Source organism: Nicotiana sylvestris, chromosome 6 (assembly GCF_000393655.2).
Source record: "Nicotiana sylvestris chromosome 6, ASM39365v2, whole genome shotgun sequence".
Taxonomy (NCBI): domain Eukaryota; kingdom Viridiplantae; phylum Streptophyta; class Magnoliopsida; order Solanales; family Solanaceae; genus Nicotiana; species Nicotiana sylvestris.
In genome coordinates this window covers 147339907-147362321 of record NC_091062.1, presented here as the reverse complement: position 1 = coordinate 147362321, position 22415 = coordinate 147339907, and the positions used below count along the sequence as shown (strand labels likewise).

The 22415-nt window shown below is 39.0% G+C and overlaps 1 protein-coding gene across 2 annotated transcripts; it reads right to left on the bottom strand.

Annotated features, from left to right (window-relative positions):
• Nucleotides 1-18879: 18879 nt before the first annotated feature.
• On the bottom strand, nucleotides 18880-21303 carry LOC104221087 (uncharacterized). Of its 2 annotated transcripts, XM_009772070.2 has the most exons (7): nucleotides 21239-21303; nucleotides 20836-20999; nucleotides 20653-20763; nucleotides 20394-20588; nucleotides 20234-20284; nucleotides 19800-19953; nucleotides 18880-18917 (listed from the first exon to the last, which is right to left on the bottom strand). In XM_009772070.2, exons 4-6 carry the CDS (start codon nucleotides 20553-20555, stop codon nucleotides 19801-19803), a joined length of 366 nt encoding a protein of 121 aa, XP_009770372.1. In that variant the 5' UTR covers nucleotides 20556-20588; nucleotides 20653-20763; nucleotides 20836-20999; nucleotides 21239-21303; the 3' UTR covers nucleotides 18880-18917; nucleotide 19800. The 2 variants fall into 2 exon arrangements, 1 of the variants encoding a protein (XP_009770372.1); XR_011400650.1 differs by lacking the exons at nucleotides 18880-18917; nucleotides 20836-20999; nucleotides 21239-21303 and having other exon boundaries at nucleotides 19698-19953; nucleotides 20394-20449; nucleotides 20653-20757.
• Nucleotides 21304-22415: the final 1112 nt, after the last annotated feature.

The following is a 22415-nucleotide window of genomic DNA, read 5'->3' as shown; positions in this document are numbered from 1 at the left end:
TGGAAGTGGAATAAATTTCATGTCGTGGTCTGAGTTCAGACTCAGGAAGTTTAAATGACTGCGTAATATTTATGACGGTGGAAGGTATATAGAAATGTTAGTTTGAGGCAAAGCAGGTGGGGTTATCTCCTGCGGATTGTTCTGAAGTTTGCATAATCCCTTGTGTTATTTATTGGAAGATCTCTATTACCGAGGAAATATATGTTTTACAATTTGAGTTTGGGTTGCTCAAGAGAGTAGGCTTGACTACTACGAGAGTGAATGCGAGATTTGCAGAAGATATAAAGTACCAGATGGTCTGTGTTCCACGAGCGTATGAAGGATTGAGTTTAATCTTACTATGGTATTATGGCAGCAATAAAGTATATGTGTTATGAGTTATTGTGTATGTTTTGGTATATGGCTTCGAGCCAAGTGGGGGAGTCCACTATCAATTAGTCAATTGCATGGTTATGTGCTATGTTGGTTCCAGTTTGAGGCGTGCGGGTGAATCAGTCATCGGTTTCAGCGCCACTTACTTCACTACCACCCGCCCAGTTAGCTAGGGGTTGCCCCAGAGAGGAGAGGTCGATCAGGTGGCGGTCAGGCCCGATTCTATGCAATTCCAGGCAGACCCGATGTTATTGCTTCAGATGTTGTTATTATAAGTATTGTTTCAGTCTGCCACAGAGATGCCTCTGTATTATTTGATCCTGGTTCTACCTTTTCTTATGTGTCATCATACTTTGCTCATTATTTGGATAAGTCCCGTGAGTTTCTTGCTTCACCTGTTCATGTATCTACTCTGGTGGGCGATACTGTTATTGTAGACTGTGTGTACCGGTCGTTTGTGGTAACTATAGGGGGTCTAGAGACCCGTGTGGATCTTTTATTATTGTGTATGGTGGATTTCGATGCCATTTTGGGCATGGATTGGCTATCTCTGTGTCGTGCTATTCTGGACTGCCATGCTAAGATTGTCATATTGGCTATACCGGGTGTGCCAGGGATTGAGTGGCGAGGTGTGACTGATTATGTTCCTAGTAGAGTGATCTCATTCTTGAAAGCCCAACGTATGGTTGGGAAGGGTTGTCTCTCATATCTAGCCTTTGTGAGGGTGGCATGCCACCGGATAGGGATATTGACTTTGGTATTGACCTGGAGCTCGGCACCTAGCCTATTTCTATTCCGTCGTATCGTATGGCACCAGCGGAGTTGAAGGAATTAAAGGAGCAGCTTTAGGAACTCCTTGATAAAAGGTTCATTCGGCCTAGTGTGTTACCTTAGGGTGCGCCAGCTCTATTTGTGAAGAAGAAGGATGGCACTATGAGAATGTGCATTAATTATAGGCAATAGAACAAGGTAACAATTAAGAACAAGTATCCTTGCCTCGTATTGATGATTTATTCGACCAGCTTCAGGGAGCGATAATATTCTACAAGATTGATCTCCGTTCAGGTTATCACCAGTTGAAGATCAGGGACTCGGATGTTCTTAAGACAACTTTCAGGACCCGATATGGTCATTATAAGTTCTTGGTGATGTCTTTTGGGCTGACCAATGCCCCAGCAACGTTCATGCATTTGATGAACAGTGTGTTCCGGGCTTATCTTGACTCATTTGTCATAGTCTTCATTGATGATATTCTGGTATATTCGCGTAGTCAGAAGGAGCACGCAGAGCATTTGAGAGTTGTGTTGCAGAGATTGAGAGAGGAGAAGCTTTATGCAAAATTCTCCAAGTTGTTCAGTTCAATGGCTTTCTTGGGGCACATGGTGTCTAGCGAAGGTATTCAGGTTGATCCAAAGAAGATAGAGGTGGTTCAGAGTTGTCCCAGACTGTCCTCAACCATAGAGATTCGCAACATTTTTGGTTTGGCGGGTTATTACCGACATTTTGTTTAGGGATTCTCATCTATCGCATCGCCCTTGACCAAGTTGACTCAGAAGGGTGCCTCATTTGTATAGTCGGATGAGTGTGAGGAGAGCTTTCAGAAGCTCAAGACAGCTTTGACCACATGTCATGTGTTAGTTTTGCCATCAGCTTTAGGTTCATATACCATGTATTGTGATGCTTTGAGAGTTGAAATTGGTTGTGTATTGATGCAAGAGGGTATAGTTATTGCTTATGCTTCTCGTCAATTAAAGCTCCATAAGAAGAACTACCCCGTTCATGATTTGGAGTTGGATTCCATAGTTCACGCGTTGAAAATTTGGAGGCATTACTTGTATGGTGTGTCTTATGAGGTGTTTACTGATCATTGTAGCCTCCAGTACTTGTTCAAATAGAAGGATCTCAATTTGAGGTAGTGTAGATGGTTGGAGTTGCTTAAGGATTATGATATCACTATATTGTACCATGCGGGAAAGGCCAATGTGGTGGCCGATGCCTTGAGCCGAAAGGCGGTGAGTATGGGGAGTTTGGCATATATTCCAGCTGGGGAGAGACCTCTTGCAGTTGATGTTCAGGCCTTGGCCAATCGGTTCGTGAGATTAGATATTTCAGAGCCTAGTCGGGTATTGGCTTGTGTGGTTTCTTGGTCTTCCTTATATGATCGCATCAGAGAGCGCCAGTATGATGATCCGCATTTGCTTGTCCTTAAGGACAAAGTTCAGCATGATGATGCTAGAGATGTGACCATTGATGATGATGTGGTGTTGAGGATGCAGGGCTGGATTTGTGTGCCCAATGTGGATGGGCTTCGGGAGTTGATTCTGGAGGAGGCCCAAAGCTCGCAGTATTCCATTCATCCGGGTGTCGCGAAGATGTATCAGGATTTGAGGAAGCACTATTGGTGGAGGAGAATGAAGAAAGATATTGTGGGATTTACAGCTCGGTGTCTCAATTGTTAGCAGGTGAAATGTGAGCATCAGAGACTGGGTGACTTGCTTCAGTGGATAGATATTCCAGAGTGGAAGTGGAAGAAGATCACTATGGACTTTGTTGTTGGACTTCCATAGACTTTGAGGAAGTTCGATGCTATTTGGGTGATTGTGGATCGGCTGACCAAGTCCGCGCACTTCATTCCTATGTGTACTACCTATCCTTCAGAGCGGTTGGCAGAGATCTATATTCGGGAGATTGTTCGTTTGCATGGTGTCCCAGTTTCCATCATTTCAGATAGAGGCAGTTAGTTTACATCGCAGTTTTGGAGGTTTGTGCAGCGAGAGTTAGGTACTCAGGTTGAGTTGAGCATAGCTTTTCACCCTTAGACGGACGGGTAGTCCGAGCGCACTATCCAGATATTGGAGGACATGTTGCGTGCTTGTGTCATTGATTTCGGAGGGTCATGGGATCAGTTCTACCGCTCACAGAGTTTGCTTATAACAACATCTACCACTCAAGTATTCAGATGGCTCCATATGATGCTTTGTATGGGAGGCGGTGTAGATCTCCAGTTGGTTGGTTCGAGCCCGGTAAGGCTAGGCTCTTGGGGACAGACTTGGTGCAGGATGCCTTAGAAAATGTGAAGGTGATTCAGGAGAGGCTTTGTACAGCGCAGTCAAGGCAAAAGAGTTATGCTGATATGAAGGTTCGGGATGTGTCCTACATGGTTGGCGAGAAGGTTCTGTTGAAGGTGTCACCCATAAAGGGTGTTATGAGATTTGGGAAGAAAGGGAATTGAGTTCGCGGTTCATTGGGCCTTTTGAGGTGCTTCGGAGGATTGGGGAGGTGGCTTATAAGCTTGCTTTGCCACCCAACTTGTCGAGTGTGCATCCAGTATTTCATGTTTCTCTGCTCCGAAATTATATTAGGGATTCGTCTCATGTTTTGGATTTTAGCACAGTTCAGTTGGATGATGATTTGACTTATGATGTGGAGCAAGTAGCTATTTTGGGTTGTCAAGTTTGAAAGTTGAGGACAAAAGATATAGCTTCAGTGAAAGTGCAGTAGAGAGGTCGGCCCATGGAGGAGGCTACCTGGGAGACCGAGCAGGAGATGCGGAGCAGATATCCTCACCTGTTTGAGGCTTCAGGTGTGTTTCTTGACTCATTCGAGGATGAACATTTGTTTAAGTTGGGGAAGATGTGACGACCCGGTCAGTTGTCTCACGAGTTACCACTCCATTTCCTCTATTTCTGCTTCTTTATGCTTTGTTTATCCGTGCTATGTGGTATCGGGTTGGTCGGATCGAATCCGGAATGATTTTGGTAAGATTTGAGACAGTTAATCTCTTTTGAGAAAGCTTAAGTTGGAAAAGTTAACCGGATGTTGACTTGTGTGTTAGAGGGCTCAGATGTGAGTTACGATGGTTCGGATAGCTTCGGGAGGTGATTTGGGACTTAGGAGCGTGATCGGAATGAGTTTTGGAGGTTCGGAGTAGATTTAGGCTTGAATTGGCGAAGTTGATATTTGGACGATTCCGGTTGGTAGGCAAGATTTTGATATAGGGGTCGGAATAGAATTTCGAGAGTTGTAGTAGTTCGTTGGGTCATTTGGGATGTGTGTGCAAAAAAATTCAGATTATTTGGACGTGGTTTGTTTGGGTTTTTTTATCAAAAGCAGAATTCAGAAGATTTTGGAAACTTAGGCTAGAATCCGATGTGTTTTGGTTGATTTGATGTTGTTTGAGGCATTTTGAAGATTGGTACAAGTTTGAATAAGGTTTTAGGATATGTTGGTGCCTTTGGTTGAGGTCCCGGAGGTCTCGGGGTGATTTCGGATGGTTGACGGGGAGTTTGAGAAATTGTTGCAGCTGCAGATTTTGCTGCTTCTGGTATTTCCGCACTTGCGGATTGGGGACCGCAGGTGTGATTCCACATATGCTGGAAAGCGGTCGCAGAAGCGGAAGCTGGGAAGATGGCAAGAATCGCAAAAGCAGTTATAGGGACCGCACCTGCGATGCCGCAGATGCGGGAATGGCACCGAAGATGCGAAAAAAGGTGAGTTAAGTGTTTTCTATAGAAGCGGATAAAGAACCACAAATGCGGTACAGCAAAAGCAGTAAACGGGGCTGCAGATGCGAAAATGTCGGGGCAGAAGGTATAAATTGTGTCCTTCACGATTTCGAGCTATTTTCACCATTTTTATCTCGGCTTTGGAGCTTTTTGGATGATTTGAAAGAGGGATTTCAAGGGAACTTCATTGAGGTAAGAAATTTGGACCTAAAACTCGTTCTTATGCTATTATTACATGGATTAGAGCTAGAAATCATGGAAATTAAGAGTGAAAATTGGGGAAACTAGGGCTTGGAAACTTAGACCTTTGCTTGGAGATTTGAAGGACCATTTGAGGTTTGATTTCAGAACTTTTAATATGTATGAACTCGTGAGGAGATAAGGAATTTGTCGATGTAAAAATTATCGAATTCCGAGATGTGGGCCCGGGGTCGGGTTTTGGTAATTTCGGGATTGGTGTCGTATTCTGATTATTCTCGCTTGGGCTTCATTCCCTTAGCATATTTTGACGTCCTCGTTCTAATTTTGGATAGATTCAATGCGAGTGGAGGCCAATTCGAGGGGCAAAGGCATCGCGAGCTAGAGATTTGACCGGTTCGAGGTGAATAATGATTGTAAATGATGTTCTAAGGGTATGAATCCTTGGACTTGTACATCGTTGTGCTATATTGAGGTGACTTACACGCTTGATGACGAGCGTGGGGTTGTGCACTGTTGGGGATTGTGACTTAATCCGTCCCGAATGACTATTTTACCGCGTATTTGACTGAAATCTATTTGTTATCCTCATGATTTGGGTTGAATGCCATATTTGGGCCTTGTGCCAACTATTTGAACCCTTCGAGGATTTTTACTGGTATTTCCTCACTGTTTTGACTTTATACTTGAACTCAATCATGTTATATTTCATTGTTTTCGTACTCAGCCATGTTTACTCTGTTTAATCACTTACATGATCTTTAAATGATATTTTTGGGCTGAGAATCATGTTTTACTACTACCCGAGTGGCTTGTGAGGATTTTTGACTGAGTAAGGCCAAGGGCCTATGTTGTGACAAAACATTTGATACTGATTATGAGGCCGAGGGCCTGAGATACGTAAGCCATGAGGTGGCTTGATTGATATGAGGTCGAGGTCCTAGTGATGATGCCACGAGGTGGCTTTATATTGCGGTTGGGTCGTAAGAGGCCCCTCCAGGAGTCTGTACACCCCCAGTAAGCGCGGGTACCCATTGTGATGTGAGATTGAGCATGAGGGGCTGGTATTGTTCTATGTGATTGCCCGAGGGACTGGTACTATTCTGAGATTGATCCCGGGGCGAATTTATTTATACTGTGCTCGGGGGGCGAGCCTTTATGTGTTTACTTTTCATAATTGACTACCAATTACCTTCTTAATCATTGAAAAAGGCTTTTCATGAAACTACATTTGAGTTAAAGAATTTTACCTATCTTTCATTGATTTACTATTTTTAAGTAGTTTTACTGATTCATTATAGATGCTTTGTGCCTTACGTCATTTCTTGCTTTCAGTCTTTAATTACATTTATTACTCACTGAGTTAGATTACTCACTTTACTCCCTGCACCTAGAAAGAGTGAGTACTCAAACTCAATGAGTAACAAATGTAATTAAAAACTGAAAGCAAGAAATCACGTAAGGCATAAAGCATCTATAATGAATCAGTAAAACTATTTAAAAACAGTAAATCAGTGAAAGATAGGTAAAATTCTTTAACTAAAATGTAGTTTCATGAAAAGCCTTTTTCAATGATTAAGCAGGTAATTGACAGTCAATTATGAAAAGTAAACACATAAAGGCCCGCCCCTCGAGCAAAGTATAAACAAATTCGCCCCTCGGGCAACATCTAAGAATAGTACCAGCCCCTCGGGCAATCACATAGAACAATACCAGCCCCTCGGACTCAATCTCACATCACAATGGGTACCCACGCTCACTAGGGGTGTACAGACTCCTGGAGGGTCCCCTTACGGTCCAAGCGCAATATCAAGCCACCTCGTAGCATCATCACTAGGCCCTCGGCCTCATATCAATCAAGCCACCTCATGGCGTACATATCTCAGGCCCTCAGCCCCATAATCAGAATCAAATGTTTCCTCACAACATAGGCCCTCGGCCTTACTCAGTCAAAAATTCTCACAAGCCACTCGGGCAGTAGTAAAACATGTTTCTCAGCCCAAAATATCATTTAAAAGATCATGTAAGTGTTAAAACAGAGTAAACATGGCTGAGTACGAAAAACAGTGAAACATAACATGACCGAGTTCAAGTATAAAGTCAAAACAGTGAGGAAATACCAGTAAAAATTCCCGAAGGGTTCAAATAGTTGGCACAAGGCCCAAATATGGCATTCAGCCCAAATTATGATGATTTCAAATAGATTTCAGTCAAATACGCGGTAAAATCATCAATCGGGATGGACCAAGTCACAATCCCCAATAGTGCACGACCTTACTCTCGTCATCAAGCGTGTGACTCACTTCAATATAGCACTACGATGTGGAATCTAGGGTTTCAAACCCTCAAAACATCATTTACAATCATTACTCACCTCGAACCGGTCAAATCTCTAGCTCGCGACGCCTTTGCCCCTCAAATCGGCCTCCACTCGCGTCGCATCTATCCAAAATCCGAATCACGACGTCAAAATATGCTAAGAGAACGAAGCCCAAGCAAAGATAATCAAAATACGACACAAATCCCGAAATTACCAAAACCCTCGAAAGTAGCACCAATCACCCTCTCCCTAGTCATGAGAATACGAAGCTGATAAGTGAGGCCATCAACAAACCTCCTAATCCTCTCTCTATCTATCGGAACCATCCAAATAGCATGGCGAGCTAACTCGGAGAACCTCATCTTGTACTACGTCACAGTCATCTCTCCCTGACGCAACCACTCAAACTCCCTACGCAGCTCCTCCATGCGGGATTGCGGCACATACTTCTCCAGAAAGAGAACGGAGAATTGCTGCCAGGTAAAGGGTGTTGCACCAACAGGCCTACACCTCTCAAAAGCTTCCCACCAAGTGAAGGCAGCTCTAGAAAACTTATAAGTAGTGAAAGCGACCCCGCTGGTCTCCAGAATACCCGTTGTATGAAGCATCCTCTAACACTTATCTAAGAAACCATGGGCATCCTCGCCCTCTGCACCACTGAAGGTCGGAGGCTGCAGTCTATCAAACCTCTCCAACCTACGTTGCTCATCCTCCGGCATTGCAGGAACTACATAGTCCTGAGCAACTGCAACCGGCTGGGTTGGATGTGCCCCTGGCGTCTGAAGTCCCTGCATGACCTGCTCAGGGGTGCGAACGGCATGACTAGGCCAGTGCAAACTGATAAAATCTGAGCCAAGGCCTTCTGAAGATCCGGAATCACAATGGGCACAGCTGGTGCCTGAGCTGGTGTTGTTGGAGCATCCATAGCTGGGACCTGATCCTGAACTGGAGCAGCTGGTGGATCTGCAGGTGCTGCCCTGGCTGCTCTACCCCTACCACGACCACGGTCGCGTCCTCAACCTCTGGTGGCCACAGCTGGTGGTACTGGGGGTCGTCCACCCTGACTAGTAGCGCATGTCCTCACCATCTATGAGAGAATAGAACAAAAGAAATTTAGTACTCGGTTCAACAAATTCGCACGACAAGAATTTTAAGAATATGATGTTTTTCCTAAAGGTTCTGCAGTCTCTCGAGGATAAATACAGACGTCTCTGTACCGATCCGCGAGGCTCTACTAAACCTGCTCATGACTCGTGAGACCTATGTAACCTAGGCTCTAATACCAACTTGTCACGACCTTAAACCTGGGTCCGGTCATGATGGAGCCTCTCGAGAAGATAAGGCCAGTATCAAATGTTTGCTCACAACATAGGCAATCAGCCTTACTCAGTCAAAAATCCTCACAAGCCACTCGGGGCAGTAGTAAAACATGTTTCTCAGCCCAAAATATCATTTAAAAGATCATGTAAGTGTTAAAATAGAGTAAACATGGCTGAGTACAAAAAAAGTGAAATATAACATGATCGAGTTCAAGTATAAAGTCAAAATAGTGAAGAAATACCAGTAAAAATTTCCGAAAGGTTCAAATAGTTGGCACAAGGCCCAAATATGGTATTCAGCCCAAATCATGATAATAGCAAATAGATTTCAGTCAAATACGCGGTAAAATCATCAATCGGGACGGACCAAGTCACAATCCCCAATAGTGCACGACCTCACGCTCGTCATCAAGCGTGTGTCTCACTTCAATATAGCACTACAATGTGCAATCCGGGGTTTCAAACCCTCAGAATATCATTTACAATTATTACTCATCTCGAACCGGTCAAATCTCTAGCTCGCGATGATTTTGCCTCTCGAATCAGCCTCCACTCGCGTTGAATCTATCCAAAATTAGAATCACGACGTCAAAATATGCTAAGAGAACGAAGCCCAAGCAAAGATAATCAAAATACAACACAAATCCCGAAATTACCAAAACCCGACCCCCGGGCCCGCATCTCGGAATTCAATAATTTTTTCATCAATAGGTTCCTTATCTCCCCACGAATTCATGCATATCAAAAGTTCTAAAATCCGACCTCAAATGGTCCACCAAAATCCTCAATCAAAGGCCTAAGTTTCCAAGCCCTAGTTTCCCCGATTTTCACCCTTAATTTCCATAATTTCTAGCTCTAATCCGTGAAATAATAGCATAGGAACGAGTTTTAGGTCCAAATTCCTTACCTCAATGACGTTCCCTTGAAATCCCTCTTTCAAATCGTCCAAAAAGCTCCAAAGCCGAGATAAAAAATGGTAAAATAGCTCAAAATTCGTGAAGGCTACAATTTATATCTTCTGCCCAGACATTTTCGCATCTGCGGCACGATACCCGCTTCTGTGGTACCGCATATGCGATTCTTCTTCCGCTTCTGCGAAAATCACTTAATGGACCAAAACCGCTTCTGCAATCAACCTTCCGCTTCTGCAATCAACCTTCCGCACTTGTACCTTCGCAGGTGCGGTCCATCAACCGTATCTACGGTCACTGTCTTTCCAGGCATTTCCGCTTCTGCGATCCATTATCTGCATCTGCGACTTTGCTGATGCGGTCCCCTTAGCCGCTTCTGCGGTTCCTGACAACTTCTCTAGGTTCCGCTTCTGCGACCACTCTTTCGCTTATGCGGTGCCGCACCTGCGGTCCCCAATCCGCAGGTGTGAAAATACCAGAAGCAGCAAATTCAGCAGCTGCAACAAAGTTCAAACTTCTCTGTCAACCATCCGAAATCACCCCGAGGCCCCCGGGACCTCAACCAAAAGTATAAACATATCCCAATACCTTATTCAAACTTATACCAATCTTCAAAACACCTCAAACAACAACAAATCAACCAAAACACGTTGGATTCAAGCCAAATTTTCTAAAATCTTTCAAATTCCGCTTTTGATCAAAAACCCAACCAAACCACGTCCGAATGACCTGAAATTTTGCACACATATCTCAAATGACACAACGGAGCTACTGCAACTCTCGAATTCCATTCTGACCCCTACATCAAAATCTCGCCTACCAACCGGAAATTGTCAAAATATCAACTTCGCCAATTCAAGCCCAAATCTACTATGAACCTCTAAAATTCATTCCAATCATGCTCCTAAGTCACAAATCACCTCCCGAAGCTAACCGAACCATCAGAACTCACATCCGAGCCCTCTATCACACAAGTCAATATCCGATTGAATTTTCCAACTTAAGCTTCCTTAAAAGAGACTAAGTGTCTCAAACCTTACCAAAATTATTCCGGATTCGATCCGACCAACCCGACACTACAAAACACGGATGACAAAGCATAAAGAAGCAGAAATGGGGAAAAATAGAGCGGAAACTCATGAGACGACTGGCCGGTTCATCACAAATAGATTCCTTATCTTCCCACGAGTTCATACATATCAAAAGTTCTGAAATCCGACCTCAAATGGTCCTTCAAATCCTCAATCAAAGGTCTAAGTTTCCAAGCCCTAGTTCTTCAATTTTTGGCTTAATTTCTATGATTATTTAGGTGGAATTCACATTAGAATCGAGTTTTAAGTCCAAGAATCTTACCTCCAAGTGATTCCCCTTGAATCCCTCTTCAATCCCCTTCAAAAAGCTCCAAAAACGACCAACAATGGAGGGAATAAACCCCAAAATCGCGGACAAGACGAGTATTTAAACATTCTGCCCAGGCCTTAATCCCTTCTTCACGAACGCGATCAACGCCTCACGTTCACTAAGCACAAAAATGACTTTGACCAAAAATCCTCTATGTGAATGCGACATGCCCATCGCGAAAGCGATGACTCCTCAGCTTGACCCTTCCCGAACGTGCTCCCTCACCCGCGAATGCGATGAAGAAAACACCTCAACACCCAACTGGCTAATTTCCTCTATGTGAACGCGGAGCTTACCTCGCGAACGCGATGAATCGCTTTCCAGCCCTTCGCGAATGCGGAGCCTTCCTCGCAAACGCGAAGGCCAAAATCTCAGCCTTCTCCAGCTAATCCTTCGCGATCGCGGCTCCCCTCTCGCAAACGCGAAGGTTATTTGTCTGCAACATTGAGCAGCAGATTTCTGCAATTCCAAACTTCATGAAATGGTCCAATTGACCACCCGAAACTCACCCGAGGTCCCCGGGACCTCAACCAAAGGCACTAACATATCCCAAAACTTTATTCAAACTTGTACCAATCTCCAAAACCCCTCAAACAAAATCAAATCAACCAAAACACATTAGATTCTAGCCTAAGTTTCCAAAATCTTCCGAATTCCGCTTTTGATCAAAAACCCAACCAAACCACGTCCGAATGACCTGAAATTTTGCACACACATCCCAAATGACACAACGGAACTACTGCAACTCTCAGAATTCCATTCCGACCCCTATATCAAAATCTCACCTATCAAAGGAAAATCGCCAAAAATCCTCTTTCGCCAATTCAAGCCTAAATCTACTCCGGACCTCCAAAACTCATTCGGATTACGCTCCTAAATCCCAAATCACCTCTCGAAGCTAACCGAACCATCGGAACTCACATCCGAGCCCTCTAACACATAAGTCAACATCTTGTTGACTTTTCCAACTTAACCTTCCTCGAAAGAGACTAAGTGTCTCAAACCTTATCAAAATCATTCTGAATTCGATCCGACCAACCCGATACCACATAACACGGATAAACAAAGCATAAAGAAGCAGAAATGGGAAAAACGGAGCGGTAACTCATGAGACGACTGGCCGGGTCGTCACAAGTGAAAAATATATTACATAAACTAATATATTGTTTGAGTAGTACTATTTAACGTAATAAATTTTGTGAAGTATCACCAAAAAGAAAATTCACACAGAACCATAGTTTCAAAATTTTCAGAAACTTCTACTAATTAGGAAAATAAACAAAAGCAAAATAACTAAGCAAATTAAAGTATAATGTTTAAACGCGAAAATGTCTTTCATCGGCCAGTCCTTTACATATAGGAGGTATAAATATATAACTTTATAACCTCACTTTCTTTCTGTAGAGCATCTAAGCGGCACACAAGTTTGACATCGTAAATTCTAATAATAAGGCATAACCGTTACCCTTTTTAAAAGCACTCTCCATGATAGTAGTAGGATTAGCAAAGTGTATAAATGATAAAACAGAAAAATGAGCTAACTATTAGAAGTGGAAAAAGTTAGGGAAACTATCAAACGAATAATGATTCCCGTAGCTTAGGTGAGGACAACATCATGATTCTGATTATCCTCCTCTTCATGCTTTATTTCAGTTTCACAAAGACTTCCATGGAACTGATAAACAACGATCAGTTCCGGTTTGTAATGATCCACCTTTATTTCCTTAATAAATTCGATCTCTTCATTAGCCCAAAAAAAGAGAGCAGAACTATCCAACATCCTTAATTTCCCTACTAAATTCGATTTCTTAATTAGCCAAAATAAAAGAGTAGAACTATCCAAGGTACTTCAGTTAGTAGGTTAATTCACATATGATATTACAGCTTGTTTGGATGGTTGTTCCCATTGTATTGTAGTGTATTGTTATTCCAAAATAATGTTTGTTTTGATTGTTTCATTAAAATTGGTTGTATTGTATTGTTAAATCCATTGTTCCGGAACAATGAAAAGTCCCCTTTTTGAAACAACCGATTTGGTGTGGTGGGATTGTTTCCTATTTTTCTTTCCAATTATGCCCTAACTTATTACTCCACAATTCTATTTTAACCTTTACCTTTTTTTCTATTTTAACTCCAAATCTCAAACCTATAACCTACTTTGTTTTTTTCCAAAACCTCTGCTGCCAACATTAAAGGTGTTTTGCCGCCTTCTGTTTATTTTTTTTCCTAATTTGCTTTTAACTCAATTTTAATTAGTTGTGCTCCTTTGTTTTACCTTCTTCTGTCTTGTTCCTTTGATATACTTTCTTAAGGTGTTTTGTCTCCTTCTGTTTTGTTTTTTAAATTATTTTTATACATAAATTTTAATAAAATTAATATTTAAACAATTGAGTGTATTTTAGTAAACTTATCAGTTACAGTACAGTATGATACAGTCAAACCAAACAGCAAAATATTATTTAACAATAACAAACAATACAATCTATCCAAACATTGTATTCATAAAATAATACGATACAATACAATACATTATAAAATGATGGGGAACAATGATCCAAACAGAGTGTTAGAGGTGGAGTCGTTTAATAGAATGAATCTTACCAGAGTAATGCGGAAGTTTCTTACACTTCATATATTTTAAAACATAAACTAAAAATAAATAAAAACATATACGAAGGCGATCCCTAAAAAACAACAAATTAACTACGCGTTTGGTAAAATTAAGAGTGCTTATAAGTTAAGTGCTTATAAGCCAAAAATAAATCAAAAGCCATAAGTTGGTCTCCCCCAACTTATCAAATTTAAGCTTATAAGCACTTTAGGTTTGACCAAAATATTTACTATTCTAACCCTAAAATAATTCTTTTTAAACAAAACTCTTCGTATACTCAGTTCTTTAGCTGTTTATTATTAATTTCAGCACTTTTATCCAAACATATAACTGCTTATTTTTTAAATCAGCTTCCGCACTTAAAAATATTTTTCAGCACCTAGTGCTTATCAGCTGCTTAAATCAGCTAAGCCAAACGGGCTCTAAGTTGCTAACTTCAAAGTCCAACTCAGAAAAGAAGCAAGATGATCAATGTAGCAGAAACTTAATTGGATGGTTTCCAATGAAACGTCAATATTGCATCACAAAGCAATAATTTCATTGTGCTGCACATAAAAATTTACTTAACTAATAATTTATGGAAGTCTACAGTGGACAATGACAGAGTTTTAGAGACATCCAATCGCCACGGAAAAATTAAAGAATGACGTGTTTCAATTAGCCAAGAACAGAGAAGACGGCTTAGGAAATATGTAGTACTATTTGAAAGCATTGAACAAAGAAACTCTGTTTAAGCAGAAGTCGGGCAAATCTGCAATAGTGATAAAAGTTCATACCTTCGTTATTCAAGGAATATTTAGGCTGTTTCTGCTTGCGTATGTTCATTCCATTTTTTGTTGCGAGTTCATTCTCTTCTTTCATGTCAAATTGAGGAGAAACTGACTTAGGTGTGACAAGTTGTAGAGTTGTCTGTTGAAGAGAAAGCAGTTGACAATACAGGGTATATACTGTGCCTCACTCTTTTTTCACTTTAAATTGTGCATTTGTATTTCATCATCTTTTTATGTAATATTTTATTTTATTTTAATATAATTCCCATCCTTTCTTTTTCTGGATACAATAATATTGAAGTTTTGGTGTGTAGTAATGGTTTTCACTATTATGATGAATTTCTTTTTCCTTGCAATAGTTATCAAAGGGACCACAATATTCATCATCATTATCAGTGCAAATACATTTTAATTTCTTCCCCGTTTGTCTCTTAGCTAAGGCCTGAAATTCCTTAAACACGCTAAGTGCTTGATCTTTAGATTTCAAAGGATACACTCAGAGCTTACGAGAATGATCATCAATGAAGGTCACAAAGTAAAGTGTACCACCTTTTGATTTTACTTTAAAAGGACCACACAAATCAGAGTGTACTAACTCTAATAAATTGGGCTTTCTTGAGGGAGGATGGCTATGAAAGGAAACCCTTTTCTGTTTGTCAGTTAAACAATGTATGCACATTTTCAGCTTTGCTTGTTTCACTCCAGAAAACAAACTTTTCTTGGCCAAACACGTAATCCCCCTCTCACTCATATGTCTCAATCTTCGATGTCACAATTCTGACAAAGTATCACTTTCCACCAGATTTATTGAGTGATTAAAAATAGAGCCCTGTGTCACATATAAATAACCAGACTTGACTCCTCGAGCCACTACTAACGAGCCCTTGGTGAGCTTCCATTGGCCATTAAAGAGGGCATTATGGTAACCTTTATCATCTAATCTTCCTGCGGAGATTAAATTGAAAGGAAAGTCTGGAGCATGCTTGACATCTTGAAGAACTAACGTTGAACCATTATTAGTTTTCAAACAAACTATGCCAACAGCAAACACCTTAACTTCACTGGCATTGCCCATTTTTAACACTCCAGAATCAACAGGAGTATAAGATGAGAAAAAGTCTTTTCTTGGTGTGAAATATAGCTCCAGAATCTACTATCCAACTCGTCTCATGGGATACCAAATTGATGACATTTTCATCATAAGCAAAAAAAAAAAGGTCATCTCGAACAATAGCAGCAACATTGTTCTCGTTATTTTCAGCTTTCTTTCCTTCTCTAGTGTCTTGATTCAACTTGCGGCAAAACCTTTTGATGTGTCCTTTCTTGCCACAGTGGTTACATGTAATATTATAGTATTTGGACCTTGACTTACTTCTACTTTTACCTCTATTCCTTGAGCCTCTTGCTCTATCTCTCCCCCGGTCTTCAGTAACCAAGATATCTGTTTGTGAGGACGAACCCTGAGATTCTCTCCTTACTTCCTCGTTCAACACACCACTCTTGGCATATTTCATGGTCACCTTACCTCTAGGAGCTGAATTTGTCAAAGAAACACGAAGAGTTTCCCAAGAGTCTGGCAGAGTATTAAGAAGCCAAAGTTCTTGTATCTCATCATCAAAATTAACTCTCATTCCAGATAGTTGATCAAGGATGCCCTGAAAATCATTTATTTGATCAAGGATAGGGTTGTCTTCCTTGTATTTAAAGGTCATCAATTGCTTTAGCAGAAACAATTTGTTGTTCTCGATTTTTGAAGCATAAAGAGTCTCTAGCTTTTCCCACAATGATCTCGCATGTATCTCGTTCACAATATGGTTGCGAACATTATCTTCAACCCATTGTCGTATATATCCACATACTTGTTGGTGCTCGAAATCCCAATCTTCATCGGATATACTCTCGGGTTTATGAGCTGAAAAAATGGGTAGATGCATCTTCTTCACGAACAACAAGTCTTTCATCTTGCTTCTCCAAACATTATAATTTCTCTCATTTAAACATACCATCTTTCTCATATTCACCTCCATTCCGTAATAACCCGGATAAATAACCAAGGCTCTGATACCACTGTTATGACGAGGAAGAGGCAAATCCGAAAATTCACCACAACGTAAATAGAATTAGGTCTTTGAGGAGAAAGCAATAGTGTATTTAAAAATTATGCTAATTTTTGGCTTTATTTTGTGGTTATTGCATTTTAGGAACTTTTTTTTCCTTTAACTTATCTTTAAAATTATGCTCGTGATATGTATGATGTAATACCATGAGATATTTCATAATGTTTGCCACTTTATTTTTTTAATTTATCATCAATTACGAAATCATACTGGTTATTTAGCTTTAGCCATATGAGAGACAAAAGACGTCTCCATGGGTGAATATTTTAAAGGCAAAGCAGGTTGTGAGTTTTGCCTGCAAGAGTTTTTTTTAACGTTTATGTATTATTTTCTTTATCTTATATCTTTAATACGACACTCCTGATGTATATGGTGTAATAGCATTACACTTTAATTCCCTACTGTGTGCGATATTGGAATTTTAGAATATGAATTTGTGCCTGAAGATATATGTTTTATATATTTAATATGATGCTCGTGATATATGTTTGATTATGTAGTTTTAGCCATATGAAAGACCAAAGTCCTCTTTATCTTCTTTATCAATTAAAAGCGACGAAGATTGTTATTTTTTCCTTTAAGAGTACGTTTGTAGTGTTTATGCATAATATGTTCTTCCATATTTTTTATAATAATATATTGAAAAGAAATTTTAGATCATATGTTGTTGTATAATATCATAACACATTCCTTTGTGGCTAAAATATATAATTTTGGATTTTGATATTCTCACCTAGAAACTTTATTTTAGGCAGAAAAAAAAATCGCTGTTCAATGAACAAAACTCAAATGTTTTCTTTTGAAAAATTAGGATTGATACTACCATAAAATAATTTTATGTTATTTTGAACTCATTGATATGGAGAGACTCGTTCTTTATCTTGTAGCACCAAATATTATTAATTCCTTCTTTTTGCAGAGAACTTTGACATCAAAATGATTCAGAGATAATGCCACTACTGAATGTGTCCAAGCTTTTCATCACCAATAATGGACTATTCAGATAGTACGCTAAGCTGCTCTAAAGAACACGGATGCTCTGGGTCTCTTTTATCCCTCACGAAATATATTCTAATTTTCAAATTAAGGTTTTACAAATTAATTCAATCCCACTAAATTCAAAAACAATTCAATCACCAATGTTTTGCGACTCCCAATTTCAGTCAATCAAAAGAAATTTTAAACCTAAATTTGAAACTAATAACTTGATGAAAATTATGTCTTTTACGACTATTACTGAATATCTTTGGGGTTCCCAAGTGAAGTGACATAATTGAGTAACCAAATTATAATGGCCAGTATCAACATTCTGACACAATTCATTAACTGATAGCCTGGAACAACTTGGTCAATAACAATTCTTTGACAAAATTAATAAGCTACCAGCTATAGTATTGCTTCATCATTCATGTACAGGTCGGGTATTCTTATATGTGACTAATTGACTAACAAACGATCGTTACAAAGGACCATCACTTTGATAAATATATCGGTAATTGTCCTTGTCTGATTTGTCCTTTATATGAAGCAACGAATGTAAAAGTCTTAATTTAATGTATTAAGATCTCATTGATATGCAGATAGTCGATTTTTAATTTTTAGCATGTCCTGCCTTTGTCTGACTTATCCTGAGCCTATAGGAATCGACCTATGTTTTTCCGATTTGTCCTGCACTTGTCGGCTTATCCTGCGCCTGTCCGAATTGACCTATAGTATGTCCGACTTGTCCTTTATCTGTCCAACTTACCTGGTTTAGCAAGCAATACCCCCAAAAAAAAAAAAAGATCCACCTAGTTCACCAAGTAAAGTTCAATGACTTTGCTGTAGTAATTAAATGGTGACTGGAATGAGTGATAAAGAAGATTAAATGAAACATTTTCTCCTAACCTTTAAAGTAGTGAAAAAGAACTCTCGTGGACGTAATTGCAAAAATCGAACAACTTGTGCTAGAACATGGGCTTCAAGAATCAAGATAATTTATTTTGAGAAGGCAAAACATCCCACTATAGCAGCACCAACGGCCAAAACAGAGACAAAGAGTCTCTGACGCAAATCCTCCAAATGATCAAACAGAGTCATTTCTTTATCATCGGGTAGGAGTTCTTTACTGGGGTAAAACAATACTCCCTTCACTATCTGATTCACTATTCTTAAATACACTCTCGCTTGAGCCATCAACAACATCTGAATTTCAAAAATAAAATGCATTATAACGATAAAATTACACCCAAAACTATTTTGCGTTCATGGACAATCACCGGCTCACAGCACAATGAAAAAAGATAATAAAAGAAAAGAACCATTTTTTGTACGATAAGGGTGTTGTTCTGGAGAGTTGCATCGTAGAGGTGTTGATAATTGTACAACTTACGTCTGTCCGACTTGTCCTCCACCTGTCCAACATATCTGGTTTAGCAAGCAATACCCAAAAACCAAATATGATAGTGATTTGTAGCCGAGATTATTAACAAAGGAAACTCATAACAACACTAAAAATAAAGTAAAATTCCAACTTTCCCCTTTAATAGTTAGTGGCTTAATGAATTTGCTTTAAAGATTTGATATGATGAGTACATAGGTATCCAACCAACAGAGAAAGTATGAAAGAAAATCAAATTATTTAGACTTTAAGAGCTGAAATAAATAAGTAAACATATCATAATTTATGTAGTCCCTGAAGTATTTAATATGTGTCTCAATGCTATTCGTGTACACTCATTGCATCAATTCTTGACTTTCTTGCGGACAAAAGCGTCAACCAACTGTTGAAAGAATTTAAAAAAGTATTCAAACCCCATCATTCTCTTGTTGCAGCTAGTTCCATTCATTGACTTATATCAGCAGTATGAGATAGCTTTGAAATCTGTATAGATTCAAAGCTGCCATAAAACAACAAAGTTCACCTTGACATTAATGTAGATAGCTTGATAGAGAAATAACTATATATAGAACCAGTGTAACATTGAGATAAGGCAAAAAGTAACCAACAATGGCAAGTAGCCTCTTTACTAATTAACAATTAAATGGAGAAGTAAAATTGAATGGACTTCTTATCTATATGAATAGGAAAACATTAATAACAGAAAGGACCATGAAAAGTTTCAAATATCTTGTCCATTGAAATCTCCACATTAAGTAAAACTGAAAAGTTAAACAGGAGAAGAAAGGTGAAATGATTCAAATATACTATTCATAACTAATAAGACTACTAATAATATACTAAAGTAACTAATCAAACAGTTCTTGATTTCTCGAATTGTAACATTCACAAACACCTTATGCTGTTTTCTTCTTCTTAAATACTCTCTTGATTTTATTTCCTGACAATTGTGCATTCGGATCTTCTTCAACCATTGTTGCGGCATTAGTTATACCTATCTTGGCAGGTGTATTTGCAATATCGGTTAAGTCGTTATCTTCAGTGGAATCCTGCATATATAAAATACAAAATTAGTGTAAATCAGTAATGAACTTATAGTTACTATAGCTTTATTAATTTATGCCCTACAAATAATTTAATCAAAAGAATGAATAATCTAAAAAATATAAATAGTGTGTTCATAGCTTCCTATAGAAAAAACAAAGTGAACATCTAGAACTTTTAAAGTTATGAAAAAACTACTCCAGATCTGAAAATTTATTCAGAAAGAAATCCTTCGAGATATGTAAGTAGCTTTAATGTTAAAGGACATATTAGTTATGTATTTACCTCGCATTCCTTCTCTCCATCTAAGCTTTGATTAGTATTGAAGTCAGGGTCCTATCAAAAAAATTAAAAAATGAGTTTGAAATTATACAAAAAAATATGTAATTTAACAGAAACTCACAATTTAAATATGTTATGAAGTTTGTAAGCGAAGATCACATACATTGAAGGTATCTGAATGTGGAGCAGGGCTATATTTGTTTATCAGTTGCTCGTCATCTGTAAGTTTAACAACACTGTAAACTTTAGCTTGCAATTGAATGTTCGACCTTTTGATAATAACCTTAAACATGAATTTCCTCTCAAGAACATTGTTCAAGTCCATTGGATAGGAACACTTATCAACAGCACCAGTATTCTAGAATGAAATTTCGCGTTAGAATGTTCCAAATAACAAATATGAATATAATTAGTTGATATACCTCAGGTAATCCTTCCTTCAATTCATTTGCGGACTTGCCTATAAGAAAGATGGCTTCGCGGTCCCAGAGCAACAGCGAAACAGATCCAATATTCTAACCTGAAGCATGTACCTAAATACACATGTGATTTGAGATATAAATGTACATTTTGATGCATTAAGGAAATAGAGCTTGTGTTATTACCTAGTCACCGCTGAGTAATCTTCATTTTTACATTTTTGGTTTGGGCAAAGATAAATGTTTCCCGATTTATCCACCTTCTTTTGACACTTCTTACAGCCAACGTACGACCACCCTTTTTCAAGTTCTAAATTTTCAATACTTGCAACAATCCAACAGGGACCTTCCTGTTGAATAAATTGATAAGACAAATGTAATAAAAAGACATAAAAAATATGGTCTATCAGAATATCAAAGAAATAACATAAATGTAATTCAAGAACTTTTCATATTCTAAATTATCAACCACTTTTTCAAACCATAAAATAAGAGAACTAAAGGCCAAAACTAAACTTGAAATGTAATGTAAAGACATAAAAAAGATGGTCCATGTGGCGAGTCATTGACATGAGGAAAGGATAGATACCTCTATGATATGGATTATGATTTAGAGGAACTATGCCGACATGCCGTTGATCGCAAGCAAGGCGAATTAGTTGATATCAATTTGTAGTATTTTGCCACTGATAAGTTGCTTTCTTACATAGCAGAAAGTTATATTCTGTCTTTCTTTAGTTTAAGCTTACAGTGTAGGTGCATTGTTTGTTTGATGTTTGTTATTTTTGTTTATTTGTTTATCAAAGAAAGAAGATAAATGTAATGTAAGAACTTTTCATATTCTAAATGCTCAATCACTTTTTCAAACCATAAAATAAGAGAACCAAAGGCCAAAAGTAAACTTGAAATGCAATGTAAAGATGTTCTTTACATTGAAAGAAAAGATGTTCTTTCAGAATATCAAAGAAAGAAGATAAATGTAATGTAAAAACTTTTCATATTCTAAATGCTCAACTACTTTTTCAAACTATACAATAAGAGAACCAAATGCAAAAAATAAACTTGATATTTTAATTTTCAGTGTAGGTATCTAAATGCTCAACCACTTTTTCAAACCATAAAATAAGAGAAACAAAGATGTGAATTTTTCCAACTTTTAACATGAAAGACCAGTTAAATTAATACTACACAAGTTAGTTCACTCACTTGCATGGACTCCTGTCACGATCCCGGTTCGCCCTCCGTGAACCATCATGAAGGCACCTAGTCTTCTACGACTAGGTAAGCCTAAATTGCGGAAGATAAACCAAGTGCGGAATAAAAACAAATTAAAACAGAATGAAGAACGATAAAACAGTGTTTAAAAGTACTGCTCGGCATACACAATATTTAACTCTCAAACCAATATATACTTCAAAGACCTAGAAACCTATGAATCACAAGCTAAGGATCACTACACAGTATTCTAACTCCAGAACATCTAACAAGGAAAAAAGAAATACACAAGGGCAAATGTTTAAAAGCTAGAATAGAAAGGGACTCCTCGGTCTGCGGACGCGACAGATATACCTCAAAGTCGTTGGAGCAGTCGCCTCACCTCAAGGGTGATAGGAATGAGTCGCAGTACCTAAATTTGCACATGAAAAACATGCGCAGAAGGGGCATGAGTACACCATAGCGGTACTTAGTAAGTGCCAAGCCTAACCTCGGTCGGGTAGTGACGAGGAAGGTCAGGGCCCTACTGAGATAAAATAAAGAGTATAAGA

Excerpts from the sequence above, each read along its gene's own strand:
- LOC104221087 (XM_009772070.2), bottom strand. The coding sequence starts at position 20,555 with ATGGACTTGAACAATGTTCTTGAGAGGAAATTCATGTTTAAGGTTATT. Across the intron at positions 20,285-20,393 it reads CACATTCAGATACCTTCAAT|GACCCTGACTTCAATACTAA; the intron begins GTATGTGATCTT and ends TTTTTTTGATAG. Across the intron at positions 19,954-20,233 it reads ATGGAGAGAAGGAATGCGAG|GATTCCACTGAAGATAACGA; the intron begins GTAAATACATAA and ends TTATATATGCAG.